Source organism: Dama dama, chromosome 8 (assembly GCF_033118175.1).
Source record: "Dama dama isolate Ldn47 chromosome 8, ASM3311817v1, whole genome shotgun sequence".
Lineage (NCBI taxonomy): Eukaryota > Metazoa > Chordata > Mammalia > Artiodactyla > Cervidae > Dama > Dama dama.
The window spans coordinates 49328489-49348939 of record NC_083688.1 but is presented as its reverse complement, the minus strand read 5'-3'; the positions used below and the strand labels follow the sequence as shown (position 1 = coordinate 49348939).

The following is a 20451-nucleotide window of genomic DNA, read 5'->3' as shown; positions in this document are numbered from 1 at the left end:
ATGCAACATGGTTTTAAACAAAAATAGAGATCAGTATGAAAATAAAACAAATTGTACACATAAAATATCTTTCCCTCAAAGCATTTCAGAATCATAAAAAAATACAACTCAAAAGTCAGGGGTTCAGGTAAGGATAAGAATACAGACTTTCCAGAAAACAAACAAGTCTACATTTCAGAGTCCCAGGCTCCATTTAAGACCACCCATGATTCATTTCTAGGATGTCAACAGTCTGCATTATTTGCTTGGAGAAAAAAAGATGAAATTTAAATATAAGGTAAAATGAGAGCTGTATAATTTCAATGTCAATAGCAAATACTTCCCATTATTGTTCTCTATTAAAAGTAACATTGAATAAATATGAGGCTTAAATCAACTCAACAAAAATAGAAACATAGCTATTAATTGTGACATGGTGTAATAGACACAATGGGTGGAATTTGTGAAAAGAAATTTGAAGGCTTAAAAAATAAATACACCACCGGTGCTCCACTGAAATCTTACACATAACGTGGCTTTTTTTTTTTTTTTACAGAGCCTAAATATTAAAAAGTAATCATTACTATAAAATTAGATTAATACTTTCAGTAAGAGGCAGGAGAGATGCATGTATCTTTATTTATTTACTTTGGAATGCCTGCATCCCTATTATAAAAACGTGATATGCACTTTCCAACATATTAACAGCCTCAAATTTTACTTATGATACCATATAAAGAAAAATAGGTTGTAATACCATCTTTTAGAGCGCTAGGGTCCTAAAAGAACATTCAGTTTTGTATGTTTCCTGGTTAGTCCTTCCAAGGTATTTCTTGAACATTATCCATCCTTTCTTATAGAAGGTGATAGTAACCAGAAGTTTACTGATTCCTTACCTGCATCAGTAATATTTGATTCAGTTTGAATCATACACCATACCTATCAACACTGCTCAGTGTTGTAATATCTTAAAAGAAAATTGGATAGAAAGATATTACCTGCCCAAGGCCACTCCACATAAAAATTTCATGTATAAGTTTAATTTTCCTGTGTTTCCCAGAAGCCATACAACTAGGGCCTTCCAATTCTGCTGAACTGTTTGATCATGAAAGCCAAATAATCTACCTTACAGATTAAATCTAAGCAAATGTATTTCAGTCTTGATTAATTTCTTGGAAAACTGGAAATACAGATTAGGTCTCCATTTGCAATTCAGTAACCTAATTGTTAGGTTTTTTGCTTATACATGACCAGGGAACATTTAAGTTACCATTAAAAACCATGAAAAATGTTTTGGAAGTGACTGTCATGTCAAAGAATGTCTCCTAAAAAACAAACTAAGCAAAAGAAATGTGTCAAGCAACGTGTGCTCTCTTTTTCCCTAAAGTTCAATTATAATAACAACAATTGACAGATCACCAGCCCAGGTGGGATGCATGAGACAAGTGCTCGGGCCTGGTGCACTGGGAAGACCCAGAGGAATTGGGTGGAGAGGGAGGTGGGAGCGGGGATTGGGATGGGGAATACGTGTAACTCCATGGCTGATTCATATCAATGTATGACAAAACCCACTGAAATGTTGTGAAGTGATTGGCCTCCAACTAATAAAAAATAAAATAAAATAAAATAAAAATAGCAACAATTGTTAAAAGTAATCCACAACACAATTTAATGCTAAATCACTGGATCTCCTAATTAAGCTATGATTAGCTTTAATACTTTTGGACTAAATTCTGTTTTGCAATACAGAAAAATGTTATCACCCTACTGAAGATAAGGGGACCCACCAGGTGGATTACCAAGCAGTGCTCTCATTGGGCAGCACATAATTCTTTTCCTCAAAGTCAGAAACCAAAGTATATGTTTCTACCCACAGCCGCAAGCCATAAGGTGATCCTTTCACCCTTGTTTTAACTTTCCCCCTGCAACAGTATACCTGTTGATATGGGTAGGGCACACACGTTCAGCATATCCTTTGTGCCAGCTCCTTGGAATGCAGTTACCACTCCTGAATCTTGACAGTTGGTCCATAATTAGCATTACATTCTTGGCAGGGGTGGGGGAGAAAGTGGGGGCGTGGGGGGATAACACTACTGGTTCCATCTTTTCTGATTTTTTTGTTCCTATCATCCTTCTAGTGGGCAGCAAGTAGTTGGCCACAGTTTAGAAAGCTTGATGTCTCTGACATCCCCTTGCTTCCCTGTGAGGCAAGCAAATCTAGCTAGAACACACAACTGAATTAGAAAGGCAATATAGGCTTTGCAAAATTAGAACCTAAGTGAAAGTGACATTCTCATTAATTTAAACTCAATTTTATAGAAGTAAGGTGTCTAAGATTTAGAATATTTTCACTCATCAATTAAATCAGAAAGCAGGTAAGAACACAAAAGGGCCTGAAAGTCAGATTCAGTTTGAGGGTGAGGCCATGGTCTTTATTTGTATTTGTACTGTGCAGTGTGATAAGTATTTTGTAATGATGGTGTAGCATCATTTCATCTTCAGTGGGAGTTTCCTCAACTGGGCTGGATTGAAAAGACTCTTCATTATCAGATGTTTGCCTTAGTTAGAAGTGATCAAGTCATAATTTGTGCAGAAAGAAGAAAAAAGGTTGGATCAATGTGCGGAAGACAAAGAGGAAAAGAACCTGCAGTGGTCCCTTCAACCCGTATCACTGGAACTCAGCTATCAGGGTTTTCTAGATCATCCTTGTTTAAAATTAAAAAATAAAATCAGGTTTCTGATTAAAGTGCTGTTTCATTATCTTGCTTCCAAATAATATTTGAGAAAACTAAACTTACTATAATATAGAAATCCACCAAAAGCAATCAAATTTTGCATTTCGTTTTTAATTTCTCATAATAACGTAGTAAAACGGAAACATTAAGGATATTGGGAGTTTTTTCTATGAATATGCTAACTTCTTCAAGGACTTTTCAGAAGGTGTCATGTTTTTAAGAGTGTTTCAAAAAATGAGAGTTTGGGTAGACAAGCAGCTTGCAAATTTCGGTGAAACTGGAATAGGCTGGTATACATATTAGTGTCCACATTTCTCAAGATGAAACCTGGAACTGTAGCTGTGAAGTGCTGAAAGTGATCTCACAAGCCACCTGTGAAAATCAGCCCCAATGCAGACAAGACTTGATACCTTCTACTCCATGGAGTATGTGAGGATCAAGACAAACCAAGTGCCCGAAAGCACTGAGAAACTCTAAAGCACTGTTTAAACATATTCCACCATTACTGTCAATCATTTGAATGCAGTTTTTTAAACATGATTGTTATATAAGAGAAACAAATTTTCCTTCATTTATTACAGAACTTTTACTTAATTATAAATATAACAGATGCTAGAAAATTGCAACCACATTTCTTTGGCCAAGATCCATTCATTTTTTTTTTTTTTTGCACAAGAAAAACATTTTGGCCCCAGAGGTGGATGGGCTCAGGAATTGGGATTTTTAACACTGCAAAGCAAAGGTATTAGGTTGGTGCAAATGTACCTTTGGTTTTGCATTTCTGAACTTTGCCATTTGATGCTGGAATACATTCTTAAATGTGGTTATGTTACACATCATTTTAATGTGCATTTCTTGCTTTATGTTTTTTGCTAGTGAATTATTACTTGCTATTTATTTTATATGTATTTTAGGCTATGGAAATTATGTTAGACAAAAGGTAAATTTGAGCAATTTCTTATTTGAGTTCAAAATGGGTGGTAAAGCAGTGGAGACAACTTGCAACATCAACAACGCATTTGGCCCAGGAACTGTTAATGAACATATAGTGCAGTGGTCGTTCAAGAAGTTCTGCAAAGGAGACAAGAGCCTTGAAGATAAGGAATGCAGTGGCTGGCCATTGGAAGCTGACAACGACCAACGGAGAGGATCATCGAAGCTGATCCTCTTACAACTACATGAGAAGTTGCCCAAGTCAACCATTCTATGATCATCTGGCATTTGAAGCAAACTGGAAAGGTGAAAAAACTCAGTAAGTGGGTGCCTCATAAACTGACCAGCAATCAAAAAAACCCATCATTTTCAAGTGTTGTCTTCTCTTATTCTATGCAACAATGAACCATTTTTTGACCAGACTGTGACATGCTACACAAGGTGGATTTTACACAACAACCAGCGATGACCAGCTCAGTGGGTGGACCAGGAAGGAGCTCCAAAGCACTTACTGAAGCCAAACTAGCACCAAATAAAGGGCCATGCTCACTGTTTGGTGATCTGATGCTGATCTGATCCACTACAGCTTCCTGAATCCCAGCAAAACCATTACATTTGAGAAGTATGCTCAGCAAATCGATCAGAAGCACCACAAACTGCAATGCCTGCAGCCAGCATTGGTCAACAGAAAAGGCCCAATTATTCTCCACAACACCCAACAGCAGGTCATACAACCAACGCTTCAAAAGTTGAACAAATTGGGCTACGAGGTTTTGCCTCATCTGCTGCATTCATCTGACATCTCAACTGACCACCACTTCCTCAAGCATATCAACAATTTTTTTGCGGGGAAAATGCTTTCCAAGAGTTTGTCAGATCTTGAAGCATGGATTTTTATGCTACAGGAATAAACAAACTTATTTCTCATTGGCAAAAATGTGTTGACTGTGATGGTTCCTATTTTGATTAATAAAGATGTGTCTGAGCCTAGTTATAATGGGTCCGAAACCATAATTACTTTTGCACCAACCTAATACACCATAGTGCAGATGAAAAAAGAAACAGGGAAACTATTGAACTTAATTGTGTCATTTTTTGGATAACTCGAAGATCCTTGGGTTGGTCCATCATGGTTCAGTTCCCCACCTTTCCACACTTTAAACCCCGTGTGTAAATGCACTCTGGGCTTCCATGTGCAAGTATGTGTGCACGCTCAACTGTATCTCTTCTGTGACCCCATGGACCATAGCCTGCCAGGCTCCTCTGTCCATGGGATATCCCAGGAAAGAATACTGGAGTGGGTTACATTTCCTTCTCCACTGGGCTTCCACACTTGACCAGTATCATCATACTATTATATGCCATTAGGTATCAACAGAAAGAGCATTTATATGATTTTTTTTAGCCACAGTATCTCCCACATATGAAGTCGTCATTGGAACTCCCAGATGGAGCAAGCTGTTCTTTTGATTGTAGAACATATCAAATTTTATTTAAAATATTTTTTGAACCTTGGCATGTATTCCACTAGACTGTAAACTTCTTGAGGATAGATTTTGAATCTTGTAGCTCAACCATCAACCATAGCAGCTGGCACAGAGTGAATGCCAATGCCTCTTCTCTCACCTAAGAGATGTTCTGCATGTATTTGATGTATCATGACTATCTTTTATAAAATGGTATACTATATGCATCATTTATAAGCATTTTAAAGAAAACAAGACTAGACAGCCAAATTATCTAGGTTCACAGTCCAGAAGAAAATATTTATGGATATTTCTATTTGTAGAGTATATTAAAGTTGAATTTATTCTGTGGAAATGTTAATTTTAAATAGTTATTATCAGATTCCTTTGTTTATACTAATGAAAAATAAGAGATCAATTATCATGGTATTCTGATGTGATAAGGTGCAGCTTGGATAACTTCCAATTCTGAGAATGGTAGCAATTAATGATTATACTGGTATTTGGAAAGAAATAATTAGAGAGATATATTTTATTTCAAATCTTACCTAATAATGCAGAATGTGACAACAAAGTGGCACAAACCAAAATGCAAGCTAACATGGTCTATGAAAATAGCTTTGAAAGAAATGCTGTATTTTCGAAACCTTCTATCAGCTGCTTAGGGAATGCCAGCTCTGAAACATCTTATATACCATCAAAAATGTGTTTTTTTAAAAGTATGTTATACTATTTTCCCTTATAATGAAAAAAATACAAACAAGTAGAAATAGTTTGTAAAATTAAATATATACTTATATTCATGATAAGTAAGTACAAACTAACATTTCCAGTTAAGATTTTTTTTCTTCCCTTTCTTTCTGACACAATTATAGTACACAGATAAATCCATCTTTCTTACTTCCAGATTGTTGTAACCTTTTTCCCCAGAATGTTTCTCCACACTGTAGTACCTGCCTTTAGTGTAGGAAAACAACAAGTAGTATTCCTCTTGAGGGTCCCCATAGTAAATGTAGTTTAACCAACAGAGTAATCAGTTCTTACCATCATCAACCATCTATGAAAATCATGCATTTGACCTCTATAAAACGTAAGATAGCTAACACCCTGTAACAGGAATTCCATGGCTACTATAAATGTTATTCTCGGCAATGCCTGTAATGCCATAGGCTGGCAAACCAAATGTTTAATCCAATGCTTTTATTACCCTCAATTTAACTTCATTATATCGAACACCTGGTTAGTTGTGGCCATAAGTCAAGAAATAAACCATGATGGTGAGTAACCCCAAAGTAATAAAAATGAAGAACACCCTCTGATAAACTAAGCAGAGACAATGCCAGTGATGTCATGCAGTTTCTGAGATATTATAGAAAAATTGTTTCTTAATATTGATAAGAAAATTATGCATCAGTGAAAATGCAGACTTAGAAATATAGTACTGAGACTTTCAATTTGTGATGTCTTCACTGATGAAGGGAAAATGGAATTCTTATTACTAAAGAGAACTGATCTCTTGGGTGTTGCTGATGGCTCCCTAACTGAGCTTAGTGTTTAATGAGGCTGTACAAATAAAAAGCAGTGGGGGAAATACGAAATACCTGTATTAAATGCCATCCTGTAAAGTATTTGATGGATGGAAGAGTCTAATGCATTTTAAATAAATGCATATCATACTATCACATATAGTGAGTCTTAAAAAATTATTACTTAGATGCACAGTCCTTGTAGTGGTAGACATGGCACTGTGAAGAAAGTTTGATTTAGAAGCTATTTTCTATTATACTTATCAAGTGATGGAGTTGTTGTTAGTCATATTATAATGTCCCTTCAACTTTGGTACATTCAGTGCAAAATATTTTGGGGAATTTTTTGTACCTTTATAAAAATAAAAGGCCCTTTTGTTCCCTTGAGAGTGCTTAAAAGGATACATACACGCATGATGCCCGAATAAGCATGGAACATGAAAATGGAACAGATGATACATATAGTATGATAGGTAGATTCTTATCTACATCTTAGAGAACATAAATATAATGAAACTATAAAAAATAAACAGAACTCACTGTGTACTTTTTTCCTGATACGCTGTGATTAATTGCTAGTTATTTTAAAATTGTTTTCATGCATTATAAAGCATAAAATCTGTCATTAGTAATTCATTGTATAACAGTTTGTCTTCAGCCATAATTACACACATATCACTTTGCATATACATTGTCACAGACCACCTTATTGCAAATCTTAAAGGTTACCTCATATTGACTTGGTTTCATTTTCCACTTGTGTCCCATGAAAGCTGAAACCTAGGGTACACACCATGCAGGTACTCAGAAGCAAGAAAATGAATATTCTGTTATAACTTAGGGCTTAAATGAATGTATTTTCAGGAAATATATTTGTTTTTATTATACTATTTAACTTGCACTAATTTGGAGATTGGGCCAAGTGCTGTCAGTTTGGCTTGAACCATGTTCAAAGGTTAAGTTTCATGATTCTCCTGAGTCTCTAAAAGTTACCATGGAGCTGATCGTGTACAGGTTCATCTTTGTCTTGGAATATAACAAATGGAAAAAAGTTTGGCAGTCAAGAACTGTTGATTGAAAGACTATTGGGTGGTTCCCTGGGCATCAAGCTCACCCAAATCCTTCCAAGAGGATCATCATCACTCTCCAGTACCCAAATGAGACAGAGCATCCGTTCCTGGAAAATAACAGCATTCAGCTTTACTCTAATGGAAGCGACTCTTGAAACTTCCAATGCTCAGCCATTCTTCAGGAAGGCAGCTTCTGGGCATTGCGCCTCCAGGTCACTCAAGTCCAAAGGTACTGGTCTCTTCAACTGCTGTCAAGAGTTTCTCATAGAGCATGGAGAAGGATGGGTACGGAGGGAGATCCAGGCGGTTAAAGCAAGTGTGAGCTCTGCAAACAGAAGAAGCAGTAGAGAGTTGAGAACGCTGTGAGTGACCAGAGCCTTCCTTCTGGTGTCTGTGCGTGCTCGTCTTTCATATTCAAATTGCTTTGTTGCCAATTTTCACACTCCTTTTGGAAACACTTTGAAAATGTTTTGACTTGAACAATTCAGAACTGAATTCTTTTAAGGGAAATAATATCTTTAAAAATTTTTTCTTTACATTTTCACGATCATTTAAAATCCATATTACATATATATTACTATTTGTTTAGTTGTCTAAGAATTACAAAGACAAGTTTGTATTTTTATCTCTCTTTTGATGTTAGGTCTTTTGGGTTTTTTTTCCCTAAAAGACATGAAGATAAGCTCTTGCAAAGTAATTTGTTTTCAGGGTTGGCATTTGCCTGAATATTTCTTAAAGAGTCAATGGTCTTGCATTTTTTCATTCTGTTGGTCAGGGAAGAGCACTGAGTGTCTCTGAAGACCTCATGGCTTAGAGTTTTGGGAAATTCCCTGGCTGGACTCTCCTGTCGTAGTCAGTAGACCATTGTTACTTCTTTGACTCCTGTGCTATAATCTGATTTCTCCTAATTCATGATGCAAAATAATGGCCATTTAAATCATTATGTTACATTCTTTTTTAGAAATACCTCCCCTTTTGCCAAGATAGGAAAAAATATGCTTTCCTGTTATTTGCACCTGAATCACAATAAAAAAATAGACAACCTCCAAATAGCACATCTTATCAGGAAGCAAATCTGCCCTTTTGACATGAAATAGGAAGCTTTTTGCTTGGAATGTACAACAGTTTGTTTGCAGGAGCTAAATAAACAACTTTGCTTTTAAAAACTGCTCCTGAGTTAATATGGAATTTTAGGAGCTGTGATCATTAACAGGCTGTTTTTACAAAATCACATGGTTTTAACCTTTTATTCTTATAAATCACTTTAATATTTATGAGATAAATAGAGTCATACTCCTAGTGTTGTGGGAAGATCAGAGGTTTGCAGTTGGAGAAACTTGAGTTTGAATTTCAGCATTACCAACCAGCTGTGTAATTTGCAGTGAATTATTAAAAACCTGCCACTCGATTTCTCATCTATAAAATGAGAATCATATTATTTGTTTCAGAAGGATATGAGGATTAAATGAAATCATAGAAACACTATTATTTGTCTCAGAGGATATGAGAAATTTAATTTGAAATTTAATATGAGAAATCACAGAAACACACTTAATAGAATGCCTGGCTCACAGTGTTTGACCAATTAATAAGAGGTGCATTTTTAGCTACATTTCATTACCATCAAAAAGATTTACTCTAATCGCCTTCATTAAATTGCCAAAGGATAATCATGACTCATGGAAACTGAGATAACAAAGAGATAATAAATAAAGCAGGTGTGTGGCCACATAGCTTATTAAAAACATTAACACGAAGGGCTCTGTCATATTAGGAAAATACAGATCTTCCTCAGCATACAATGAGGTTACATACTGATAAACCCCTCGTAAACTGAAAATATCATGAGTCAAAAAAGCATGTGATACACCTAACTGACTGAACATCAGAGCTTAGCCTAGACTACCTTGTACATGCTCAGAACACTTACATTGGCCTACAGTTGGGCAACATCATCTAACACAAAGCCTCTTTTATAATAAAGAGTTGAATATCTTATGTAATTTATTGAGTTATAGAATGTTTGTATGTGTATGGAATGGTTGTATGTGTACCTTTTTTTTACCCCAGTGATCACATGGCTGACAAGGAGCTGAGGCTCACCGACACTGTCCAGCATCATGAAAAAGTATAGCACTGAATATTGTTAGCCTAGGAAAAGATCATGACTCAAAACTAAAACTACGATTTCTACTGAAAGTGTATCACTTTGTGTGTGAGTGCTCAGTCATGTCCAACTATATTTGTGACCCTATTGACTGTAGCTCACCAGGAAACCTTCCTGACCCAGGGATTGAACCCACGTCTCCTGCATTGGCAGGCAGGTTCTTCACCACTGAGCCACCAGGAAAGTCTCTTATCATTTTTAAGCCACTGTAAAGTCAAAAAATTCTAAGTCAAACCCTCCTGAGTCTGGGACTGTCTGTACCAATTTTGGGACACAGAAATAGAACTGGCTCAGAGTTTACAAGTTCTTGTTATTACAAATTCTAGAATATATTGGGGGAAAATCATTTAATCAATCTTTGCAATCAAATACTTTTTTCATAAACTATTTCAAAATTGCATTTGACATAGTTCATATTATACCTCCTTACATCAGAGCCTTAACTTGGGTCTCAAGAAGAACATTCTACTTTTTTAAAGAAACTGAACTAGCATACTGAAAGTCTTAGAAATGGTTCAAATATCTATCTTGTGTAAAACACTGGTATAAAAATACTAACTGAAAACTTTAAATCTGTTATAGGGAAATGGGAGGAAGAAGCAGAGAAATGAAGTATATTTTGGATATAATTATCATCCAGGCTTTGTGAGTGAGACCCATAACATTCATTATCCCATTAGACTAAAGACGGTACTTCTTTTAGATGAAATTTAAACATTTTCCATTTTCACTTCATTGGCTACCAACAAGGCTGAGACTCTTTCCCCAAGTCAGTTTATTTGTAACATTTCCTGTTTTGTGATCTACATGTTCATCTACTTTGCCCATTTATTTTTTCTTCAAAAATTTTTATTTTAATAAATACACATCACAAAGGATGTTTCATATTAACCATTATCAAGTACACAGTTCTGTAGCATTATGTACATTCACATTATTCTGCAACCATTACCATTATCCATCTCTAGAAATTTTTCCTCTTTCCAAACTGAAAATCTGTATCTACTGAACACTAACTCCTATTTTCTCCCAACCCTGTAACCCCCATTCTATTTCCTGTCTCTATGAATTTGACTACTCTAAGTACCTCATATAAGTGGAATCATACAATATTCATCCCTTGTGATTGCTTTATTTCACTTAGCATTTTCCAGGTCCATGTTGTAGCATGGGTTGCAAATTCCTTTTTTTTTTCCTGCTGAATAATATTCCATTGTTTGTATATACTAAGTTTTGTTAACCCATTCATCCATTGGTTGACACTTGGGTTGTTTTTACATTTTGACTATTGTAAAAAAGTATTGTTATGAACACGGGTTCCAATTTTTCTATATCCTCTCCAACACTTGTTATTTTTTTAATAACAGTCATTCTTATGAGTGTGAATAAATTTATCACATAAAGTTTTAGGATTTCTTATTGACTTGTAAGAAATACTTCAAAAGAAAGAGATTTACTCTTGTCTTCTCTCTCACGAATCTCTTCTAGCCTGTTCACCTTTTTATTGGGTTTGCCAATAGGTTTCGTCAGGTTTTTCTGTAACATCATATGGAAAAATTAGAATGAACTTTTTGGCCAACCCAATATTTAGTTATGCATTTTATTTATATGGCAGTATTAACCAGATTCCCTGCTACCCATTTTTAATACACTGTCTTTCTTCAGCGTGCTGCTGTGATAAGCAATGTTGAAAAGATGATCTCCAGAGTTTACACCTCACAGAAGTTGTTCACGGTCTTTCTTGCTTTGGGTAGTGCTAGTGTACCAAAGAGTATGATAGATGAACTTTTGGGATAACTCTTAAAAGGGTAACTCATTTTATATAGGTGTAATCTGGAATAGATATGTGTGAATTCATTTTTGTGAACTGAGTCATATTGGGGAAACTAGGAAATAAAATAATTCAAGTAAACCCTTTCTCTAGTTAAGCAATAATCCCTGAAGTGAACGTATTAGTTGCTCGGTCATGTCCGACTCTGTGATCCCATGGACAGCAGTCCATGGAATTCTCCAGGCCAGAATACAGGAGTGGGTAGCCATTCCCTTCTCCAGGTGATCTTCCTGACCTAGGAATTGAACCCAGGTCTCCTGCATTGCAGGCAGGCTGTTTACAGTCTGAGCCATTAGGGAAGCCCAATAATTACTGATTAAAGTTTCTTAGAACAGGACAGGACTGTAGGTGTAATATGTCTATCACATGCGTGTTAAGCCTGTTTCTTCCCTCTTGATAACCAAATAATTTCTCTTAACTGAAGGTTAATTTTACCTCATCAGGAATTAACAAAATAATCACATACATGAGGATGACAATTTATAAACAGTAATGTTTGAATCCTACAATTAATTTCTTATGCATACTTGGATTGAATGATGAATTTTAATTCACTGTGGTCTTGTGGTATGATGAATTCTAAGATGATCTTCCATGACCCATGCCTTTGTATAATCCCCATCTTTTAAGTATGACAGGGGACCTGTAATTTGTAACCAATGGAATATGGCAAGGGTGAAGATATATTGAAGATGTAATTAAGTCTCTCATCCGTTGATTTTAAGTTAAGTAAAAGGGTGATATCCTGAACTTGGGCCCGACCTAATTAGGTGAGACCTTTAAAAGAGCATCTAGAAATCAGAGAGTCTCTCTGTTGCTAGATTTGAAGAGGTAGACTGCCATGAATTCTGCAGATGCAAGGAATGAATTCTACCAACAACCTAAGGGAGTTTGGAAGCAGGTTCTTCCCTAGTTGAGCTTTCAGATGAGAATGCAATCCAGCCAACATTTTGATTTCAGCTTTCGGATGCTGAGAAGACCTGGCTCAATAGTGCTCAGACTCCTGATTACAGAAACAGTGACATAGTAACCATGTTGTTTTAAGCTGCTAAATTGGTATTAATTGGTTATGCAGCTTTGGAAAACTGCTACAGGTCTCAATGTAGTAATGTAGCCTAAGAAGAGGTAGTTAAGTGTAATAAGTGTAATATAGTAGCATCACCCCTATCAAGGGCAGTGGTGCAAAGCTGGGAGTCAACAGCAGTCCTTTCATCCTCCCAGGCTTCTGAGCAAAAAAACAGGAACTCTGAATGTCTCTGCTGTTCAGTAACTTATCCAGTAAATCCATCAGCCTGGACACTCATATTTTTGATTCAGTTCTCAACACAAAAGGAAGGATTGGACAACTTTTTTGATCCTCTTCAGTCACAAGACATCATCACCATCATTGGTCCTTAACCTAAAGCTATCATGGATTCCTAAATTGCACCTGGTTGCACAATATATAGTTACCATAATAGAACTTTCCTTCTGAATAAACTGAACAGCTCCCATGAAAATGTTTCATGAGGATGGAGAAAGTATGCATTGTTGAGGGGGAAACTGTAGAAAGATTAAATGGTTCCGCCAAAGTCAAATCAAAAATAGACCACAACCTTGGGTTCCTAGGGGAAGTCCAACATTAAACCGAAAGCAGGGAAACTAATGCTTCGTTTTTTTCACTTTTGGAAGCCTGGGTGTTCATTTCATCCTACTTCATGATTTAAAGTGCTAGTCCTCAACACCTTACCAGATTACACACATTTTGAAGACAGAAATTAGAAAAATTAAGCTTCAAATATTTTTTAAATAAATGACTCAATCAAAACATACAGAAGCTTCAGGGAAAATGGTCCAGATTTGGTCAGTTCAGAAAAGTCTGGGAGATACCAGGGGATTTTTTAGGTGCTCTAACCAACAAGTTCTATCTCAGGCTCACCAGAAAGCAGAGATATTCAGAGAGACACAGGGGGAATTCATCAGAATCATCCAAGAAACTTGTTTACAATGGAGATTTTAGGTGCACTCCCTGAGATTCTACTTTAGAAGGTCTGGGGTGGGCCTAGGGATCTGCTTTTTAACTATCAATCTAAATGAGTCTGATGCAGGTAGGCTCCACTATTGGAGAGGCATCAGTTACATTAGAAATAAGATATCTATACTGGCTATTCTCAGCAGAGTTTTGTGTGCTTGCAAAAATTTCAAAACTCCTTATAAACAAGACAGCATTGCTAATAAGGAAATTGAGGAACAGTGTGGTTAAATAAATTGCCCAATATTTACCATCAACTGGCTGTGTGAGCCAAGAACAGGGGAAAAAAAAAGTAAAACAAAACACAATCCTCTGAGGCTTCTCACACCCCCCTCTCCCACCCCATTCCATGTCCTAAGAAAACTCTAGCAGAAAATAACAGAAGGGCCCTTGGATTATGTTGATATTGGCAGCAAAAGCACATCCAGTTATTCAGTCTCAATAAAAGAACATTTTTCAAATCTTTCAAAGCCAGCCACACTAAGGCTATAATGAGTTTACCTCATTTTACTCTATGCAGCCAGAACCACTCAAGGAGGGCAGATCTGAACTAGTCTTTGGGAAATCATGCTGGCATTAATATAAAGAAGATTTAAAAGCCCTCCAGACATCTGGTCTGACTTAATAGACCTCTTGGTGCTTTCTGGATTCTTTAAATGTTAACCAGGAGGTCATATACTTAACCCTCTTTTCTTTCCTATAGATATAGACAAGTCGATTATCCAAATCCAAAGAGCCCAAAGTATCACAATTATATCTGAAGCTTCACAGATTGATTAATTGATTAATGCATTTCTGTGGGTGTATGCATTTATAAATTGATTCTCCCAGAAGTGACTCTTGGTAGCTTATAAGGACTCAAAATACGAGGCAAAGAAGAAATTAGGATCAAGATTTTAAAGAGAGGGTGAGAAAACCATGGGCTTCATTTTATCTAGTAGATATAGCCCTAGAAATAAAATGTATATAAATCTAATAAATCCTTTTTATTTGCATTATCATTTAGAATGTGTTTTTATCAGTACTCTCTTTTCAATTGGCAGTGGTGCCTAATCCTTCTGATTTGTTTCCTTACTCCTATTTCAACCTTTTCATTGAGTAATTAATAAGTCAAAAACAAATACTTAAAAGCATTCTGGGAAATCCCTAAAGGATATTAGAATATCACACTTTAGTGTCATGATTTCTTTGGAAGTGGGAGCTTTCCTGACCAAGTTTACTTGTCAAGCTCACATTCTCCCCATCGAGCCTGGCTTCCCCACAAGGGAATCAGGTGTTCACGCAGTCTTGCTGGCAGGGCAGCCTAGATGAAGGGGCAGAATTGGCCAGGAGCTGGGCTGTGAGGTGGGCAAAGAGGGGCTCTCTTCTTAGGCTCTCCAGGGCCCCCGCACCTGCAGACTCTCTTTGATTATGTACCCTCTTGAGACCCCATATTTGAAAGCTTGGCATTTCTATACAAAGTTCCCTGATGAATAAAAATTAATTTTTCAACTTACATTTCATTTATTCCTTAATTCATTGAACAAACAAGTTCTGAGGTTATACTGCATGCCAGGCATTGAGCTGTCCCCTTGTATATGAGGATGAACAGTCTGATCTCTGCCCACAAGAAGTTTATACTCTGACAACAAAATGTGCAGGCAAATGGGACCCGCCAAAGGTTATGCAGTCTGTGCTCTCTACTAGCGGTTTGAAATGCAGCCTACCTTTGACTCTGCTCACCAACTCATAATCCCTAGCTCAGGGCTGCTTTTCTCCAGAAAACTATAAGAAACCTTTGCCTACTCCAAAAGATTCCTATGGGCTATTAGTGGCCCTGCATATAACGCGCTACGAGTCTGCTCTGTGGAGTCAAGAAAGGCTTTAGAGAGGATACTATCTGAGCCAAGCCCTGAAGGATTTGTAGGTGTGTAGAGTTTTTCTGGTTCAACAACAAAGAGAAGGACGTTCCCAGCAGACTGCCCGGAAGCGAGAGGAAGCACTGCAGGAAACTTGAGAACTAAAGTGCTTGAGTGACAGGAGCCCAGACTGGATGTGAGGGCACAGGCCTTTCCCATTCGGTCCATGCGTTAAAGGCAGCGAGTGGGCATGCAGCCGGAGGTGGCACGGGCGCTATCAACGCCAACAGGGAGTGGAGGAGGTGTGGAAGGACGAAGACGCTGAATCAGAGCTTGCAACCGGCGTGAGAAACACAGCTACCGATCACACAGAGTGACCCATTCAACAGAAGGAGTTCAGCCATTGCTTTGTTAGCCTAAACTTATTAACACAAATAAAGCTATAACTTTTGTCACGACTTTATAAACATTCACAATTTCTCTTTTATCCCCACTAATGCTGTCTTAGACCACGGGATTTAGGGCAGGAATTCTCACTACCACTAGTTCACAAGTATCTGTGCAATCCTGGTGGCGGAGCACAACCCTGACCCTTCCCAGGTGTTCAGTAAATGGGAAACAGTGGAAAGGAATTCTATGGCGCTTACTACACTCACTACCCATGTGTTATATACCATTCGGCAGTGACGTTGGTTATCTGTTCACTGAAGTATCTGTTAGGCCCTTCTCTAGGTTTTAAAGTCCATGCTGACAAGAGATCAACTTATATCTCCCATAAGGTAATTAGTATCTAAAGGCTTATTAGAGAAATTAGATTACTAATTAGTATCTTATTCTAAAGTCTTATTAGGTTGCCTGGGTTAAAATGAACTGGATCTATAAATACAGCGTAGAATGTTCCCACAGTGGGAATTCCTGCATGGGGGATAATCAGCAGAAGAAACTCTTGAAACTGTGCCTGGTAAGCAGGTCACGTCTCACCTGTGGGTAGCTCTGGGAAAAGATGAGGAGTACGTACTTTTCAAATGTAAGAATTTAAACCCAACAGAAGAACACCCAGTGAGGAGTAGTTCCAGATTGAGAACTCAAACAAAATATAAATATCCTGGGTGGATACAGCAGATTTCTTAAATATCTAAAAACTGTAAAATGCCAGGTGAGCTCTGAAGGCTAGGGATTAGTGAAAACAGTCAAAATAACTGAATTAATTGAACAATGTGTTAGGCATCATTTTTAAGCACTTTGCCCACTGTAAGCAATGGCAAACCTAGACAGCATATTAAAAAGCAAAGATGCCTATTATACAGAGTGAAGCAAGTCAGAGAGGAAAACACCAATACAGTATATTAGTGCATATATATGGAATTTAGAAAGATGGTAATGATTACCCTATATGCAAGACAGCAAAAGAGACACAGATGTAAAGAACAGACTGCTGGACTCTGTGGGAGAAGGCGAGGGTGGGATGATTTGAGAGAATAGCACTGAAACATGTATATTACCATATGCGAAATAGACTGTCAGTCCAGGTTCAATGCATGAGGCAGGGTGCTCAGGGCTGGTGCACTGGGATGACCCTGAGGGATGGGATGGGGAGGGAGGGTCAAGATGGGGAACACATGTACACCCATGGCTGATTCATGTGAATGTATGGCAAAAACCACCACAATACTGTAAAGCAATTAGCCTTCAATCAAAATTAAAAAAAAATAAAGCAAAGACATCACTTCACCAACAAAGGTTCATATAGTCAAAGCTATGGTTTTTCCAGTAGTCATGTATGGATGTGAGAGCTGGACCATAAAGAAGGCTGAGTGCCAAAGAATTGATGTTTTTGAACTGTGGTACTGGAGAAGACTCTTGAGAGTCCCTTGGACTGCAAGGAGATCAAATCAGTCAATTCTAAAGAAAATCAATCCTGAATACTCATTGGAGGGATTGATGTTGAAGCTGAAGCTCCAACACTTTGGCCACCTGATGCGAAAAGCTGAGTCATCAGAAAAGACCCTGATGTTGGGAAAAGATTGAGGGCAGAAGGAGAAGAGAGCAGCAGAGGATGAGATGGTTAATAGCATTACCGACTCAATGGACATGAATTTGAGCAAACTCTTGGAGACAGTGAAGGACAGGGAAGCCTGGCATGCTGCAGTCCATGGGGTGGCAGAGAGTTGGACAAGACTTAGCGACTGAACAACAAAACATCTCACTTCATCTCCAAAACAGCTTTGTAATGTAATTACTAGTGCCTATCCCAATTGTTCAGATGAGGATATAAAGACACAAAAGTGATTCTGGCATATCTTGTCTGGAATGGCCCAGAGTCATATGTTAAACTTAAGAGCTTACCAAAAATATTATGTGCTATGGCTTAGCATGACAGGCAAAGCCACATTCAATTCACATAAGCTCCTTGTTCTCACAGGGTTAGATCCTAGAGAGGGGAGATAGTCAATGGGTACACAATGACAGAACTGAAGTAAGCCCTACACATTAATAAGGTAGGACAGAACGACAGGCACCCTGGGAGCAGAAGCCTGGAGGGCCTTTCTGAGCACTGAGCTGAGTCCTTAGGGATGACAAAGCCAGTCGCATGCAGAACCAGCAGAAAAGAGATGGGGCAGCACGTTCTAGAGTCTTGAGGCAGAGTCACGTTTGGTAAATGTGAGGAATGAGGAGGTGGCTGGTGGCTGCGGCTGTGAGGGGAGAGTGTATGTGTGGAGGTTGGGGTAGCAGGCCAGCACAGGCCATGGTAGTGGTCCTCGGTAAGGAGTCCGGATTTTACTATAAGTCACTGATGGATATAAGTAGGGGAGGGAGGTGATATGGAGATTGCAGAAGCTCGCTTTGGTTGCTGAGCGCAGAATGAACCACAGTATGTATATACAGAAATAGTCGTGTAGACAGCAGGCTATGGCAATAGCCTTGTGGAGAGGGGCTTGTGCAGTGGACTATGGTGGTGGAAAGAGATGAGCCCAAATTCATTTTTGGTCTTGAAGCCAAAGAGAAGGGGATGACCAGTTCCTTATCAGCCATAATGTTCATCATTCACAAACACATACTTTATGATTTACAGCTGCTGTGACTTGAAAGACTCAATTCTGTTGACAGAAACAATGAAAACTATCAAGACTTTTACTCCATTTAGGAACTACAAATTATTTCAATAGTATTTTACATTATTTACTACAGTTCTTTTTTTTAGACAAAGTATGCTCCCTGGGTCGGGAAGATCCCCTGGAGAAGGAAAAGGTAACCCACTCCAGTATTCTTGCCTGGGAAATCCCATGGATGGAGGAGCCTGGTGGGCTATAGTCCATGGGGTTGCAAAGAGTCAGACATGACTGAGCAATTTCACTTTCACTCTAGGCTTTATGAACATTTTATCCATTTCCCAAAGTAAAGACTAATCCAAAAGGTACAGCATATTTAAGCATCTTTAATAGAGTAATATTCCTAGTCATCATGGGTATATCTTTGTTAGCACATGCTGATTCAACGGTGGGATACAATAAAACCTTAAAATTTTATTATTAGAGAGCATGAATTGAGTAAGAAGGAAGAAAGGGAAAGGGTGGGAGATGGCTTTATATAAGAGATTAAACCATGGAGCTGCTGCTGCTGCTGCTAAGTCACTTCAGTCGTGTCTGACTCTGTGCGACCCCATAGACGGCAGCCCACCAGGCTCCCCCATCCCTGGGATTCTCCAGGCAAGAACACTGGAGTGGGTTGCCATTTCCTTCTCCAGTGCATGAAAGTGAAAAGTGAAAGTGAAGTCGCTCAGTCGTGTCCAACTCTTAGCAACCCCATGGACTGCAGCCCACCAGGCTCCTCCGTCCATGGGATTCTCCAGGCAAGAGTACTGGAGTGGGGTGCCGTTGCCTTCTCCGAACCATGGAGCAGACAACTTTATTATAGGAGAGTCTTCTGCCAATTTGCTCTCAACCAAGGCCCCTCAGCTGACCAGCAGGTAGGGGGGGAGCTGGGAGACGGGAGGGATGCCCCAAGACAAGGATGGGAAAGAGGTGGCACCAAGGGATCCTTACAGTGCTGGCTCTTGGTCTGAACCTTTTTTAATTAAACAGAGTGACATGAGCTCCTCACTTACTTTCCCATTTCCTAGTTGACAGTTCAATTTGCCAGTAGACAATGCTGTCTATACTGGAGGAGGAAGGGCTGAATTATTGATGACACTGTAAAGCAATATTTCATGACACTGAAAGATGTTCATGATTAGTGATATTTGATGAACAAAAAGCAGGTCATAAACAGTATATATGCTCTGATTGTATCTTGTTTTTAAATGTGTGTCATGCATGATGTGTATGCTGTATACAAATGAGTAGAAGTATGTTTAGAGGTTATCTCAGTAGTGGACTTTATATATTTTTATTATATATTACTATAATATTTATTAATTATATTACAGTATATTAATGATATACTATAATACATACTAATTTTTATTATATATTTTACTATATATTACTATATATGTGTTTATATTATATACCCATCTCTTTATTTTTAACTTCTTGGCATTTTTGTGAAAATTTTTCTTTATATAGGTCTTCTCTGGTAGCTCAGCTGGTAAAGAATCTGCCTGCAATGCGGGAGACCCAGGTTCAAGCCCTGGGTTGGGAAGATCCCCTGGAGAAAGGAATGGCTACCCACTCCAGTATTCTTGCCTGGAGAATCCCATGGACAGAGGAGCCTGGCGGGCTACAGTCGATGGGATCACAGAGAGTTAGACATGAGTGAATAACTAACACTTTTCACTTTTCTTTACATGAGATTAAAAAGTGAAAAAATATCTCACAATACAGGGGTTAGGGAGTAAGAGGTACAAGCTTATGTAAAAAATAAGCTATAAGGATATATTGTACAACATTGGGAAT

The 20451-nt window shown here is 38.0% G+C and overlaps 1 protein-coding gene across 1 annotated transcript in view; it reads right to left on the bottom strand.

The window, feature by feature from the left end:
- Nucleotides 1–2804: 2804 nt before the first annotated feature.
- HECW2 (HECT, C2 and WW domain containing E3 ubiquitin protein ligase 2) overlaps nt 2805–20451 on the bottom strand; it is a 417314-nt gene continuing 399667 nt past the window's right edge. Inside the window, exon 29 of the mRNA XM_061149100.1 lies at nt 2805–8034. Within this exon, the coding sequence (XP_061005083.1) occupies nt 7923–8034 (112 nt within the window). The 3' untranslated portion in view covers nt 2805–7922. The remainder of the gene's footprint in view (nt 8035–20451) is intronic.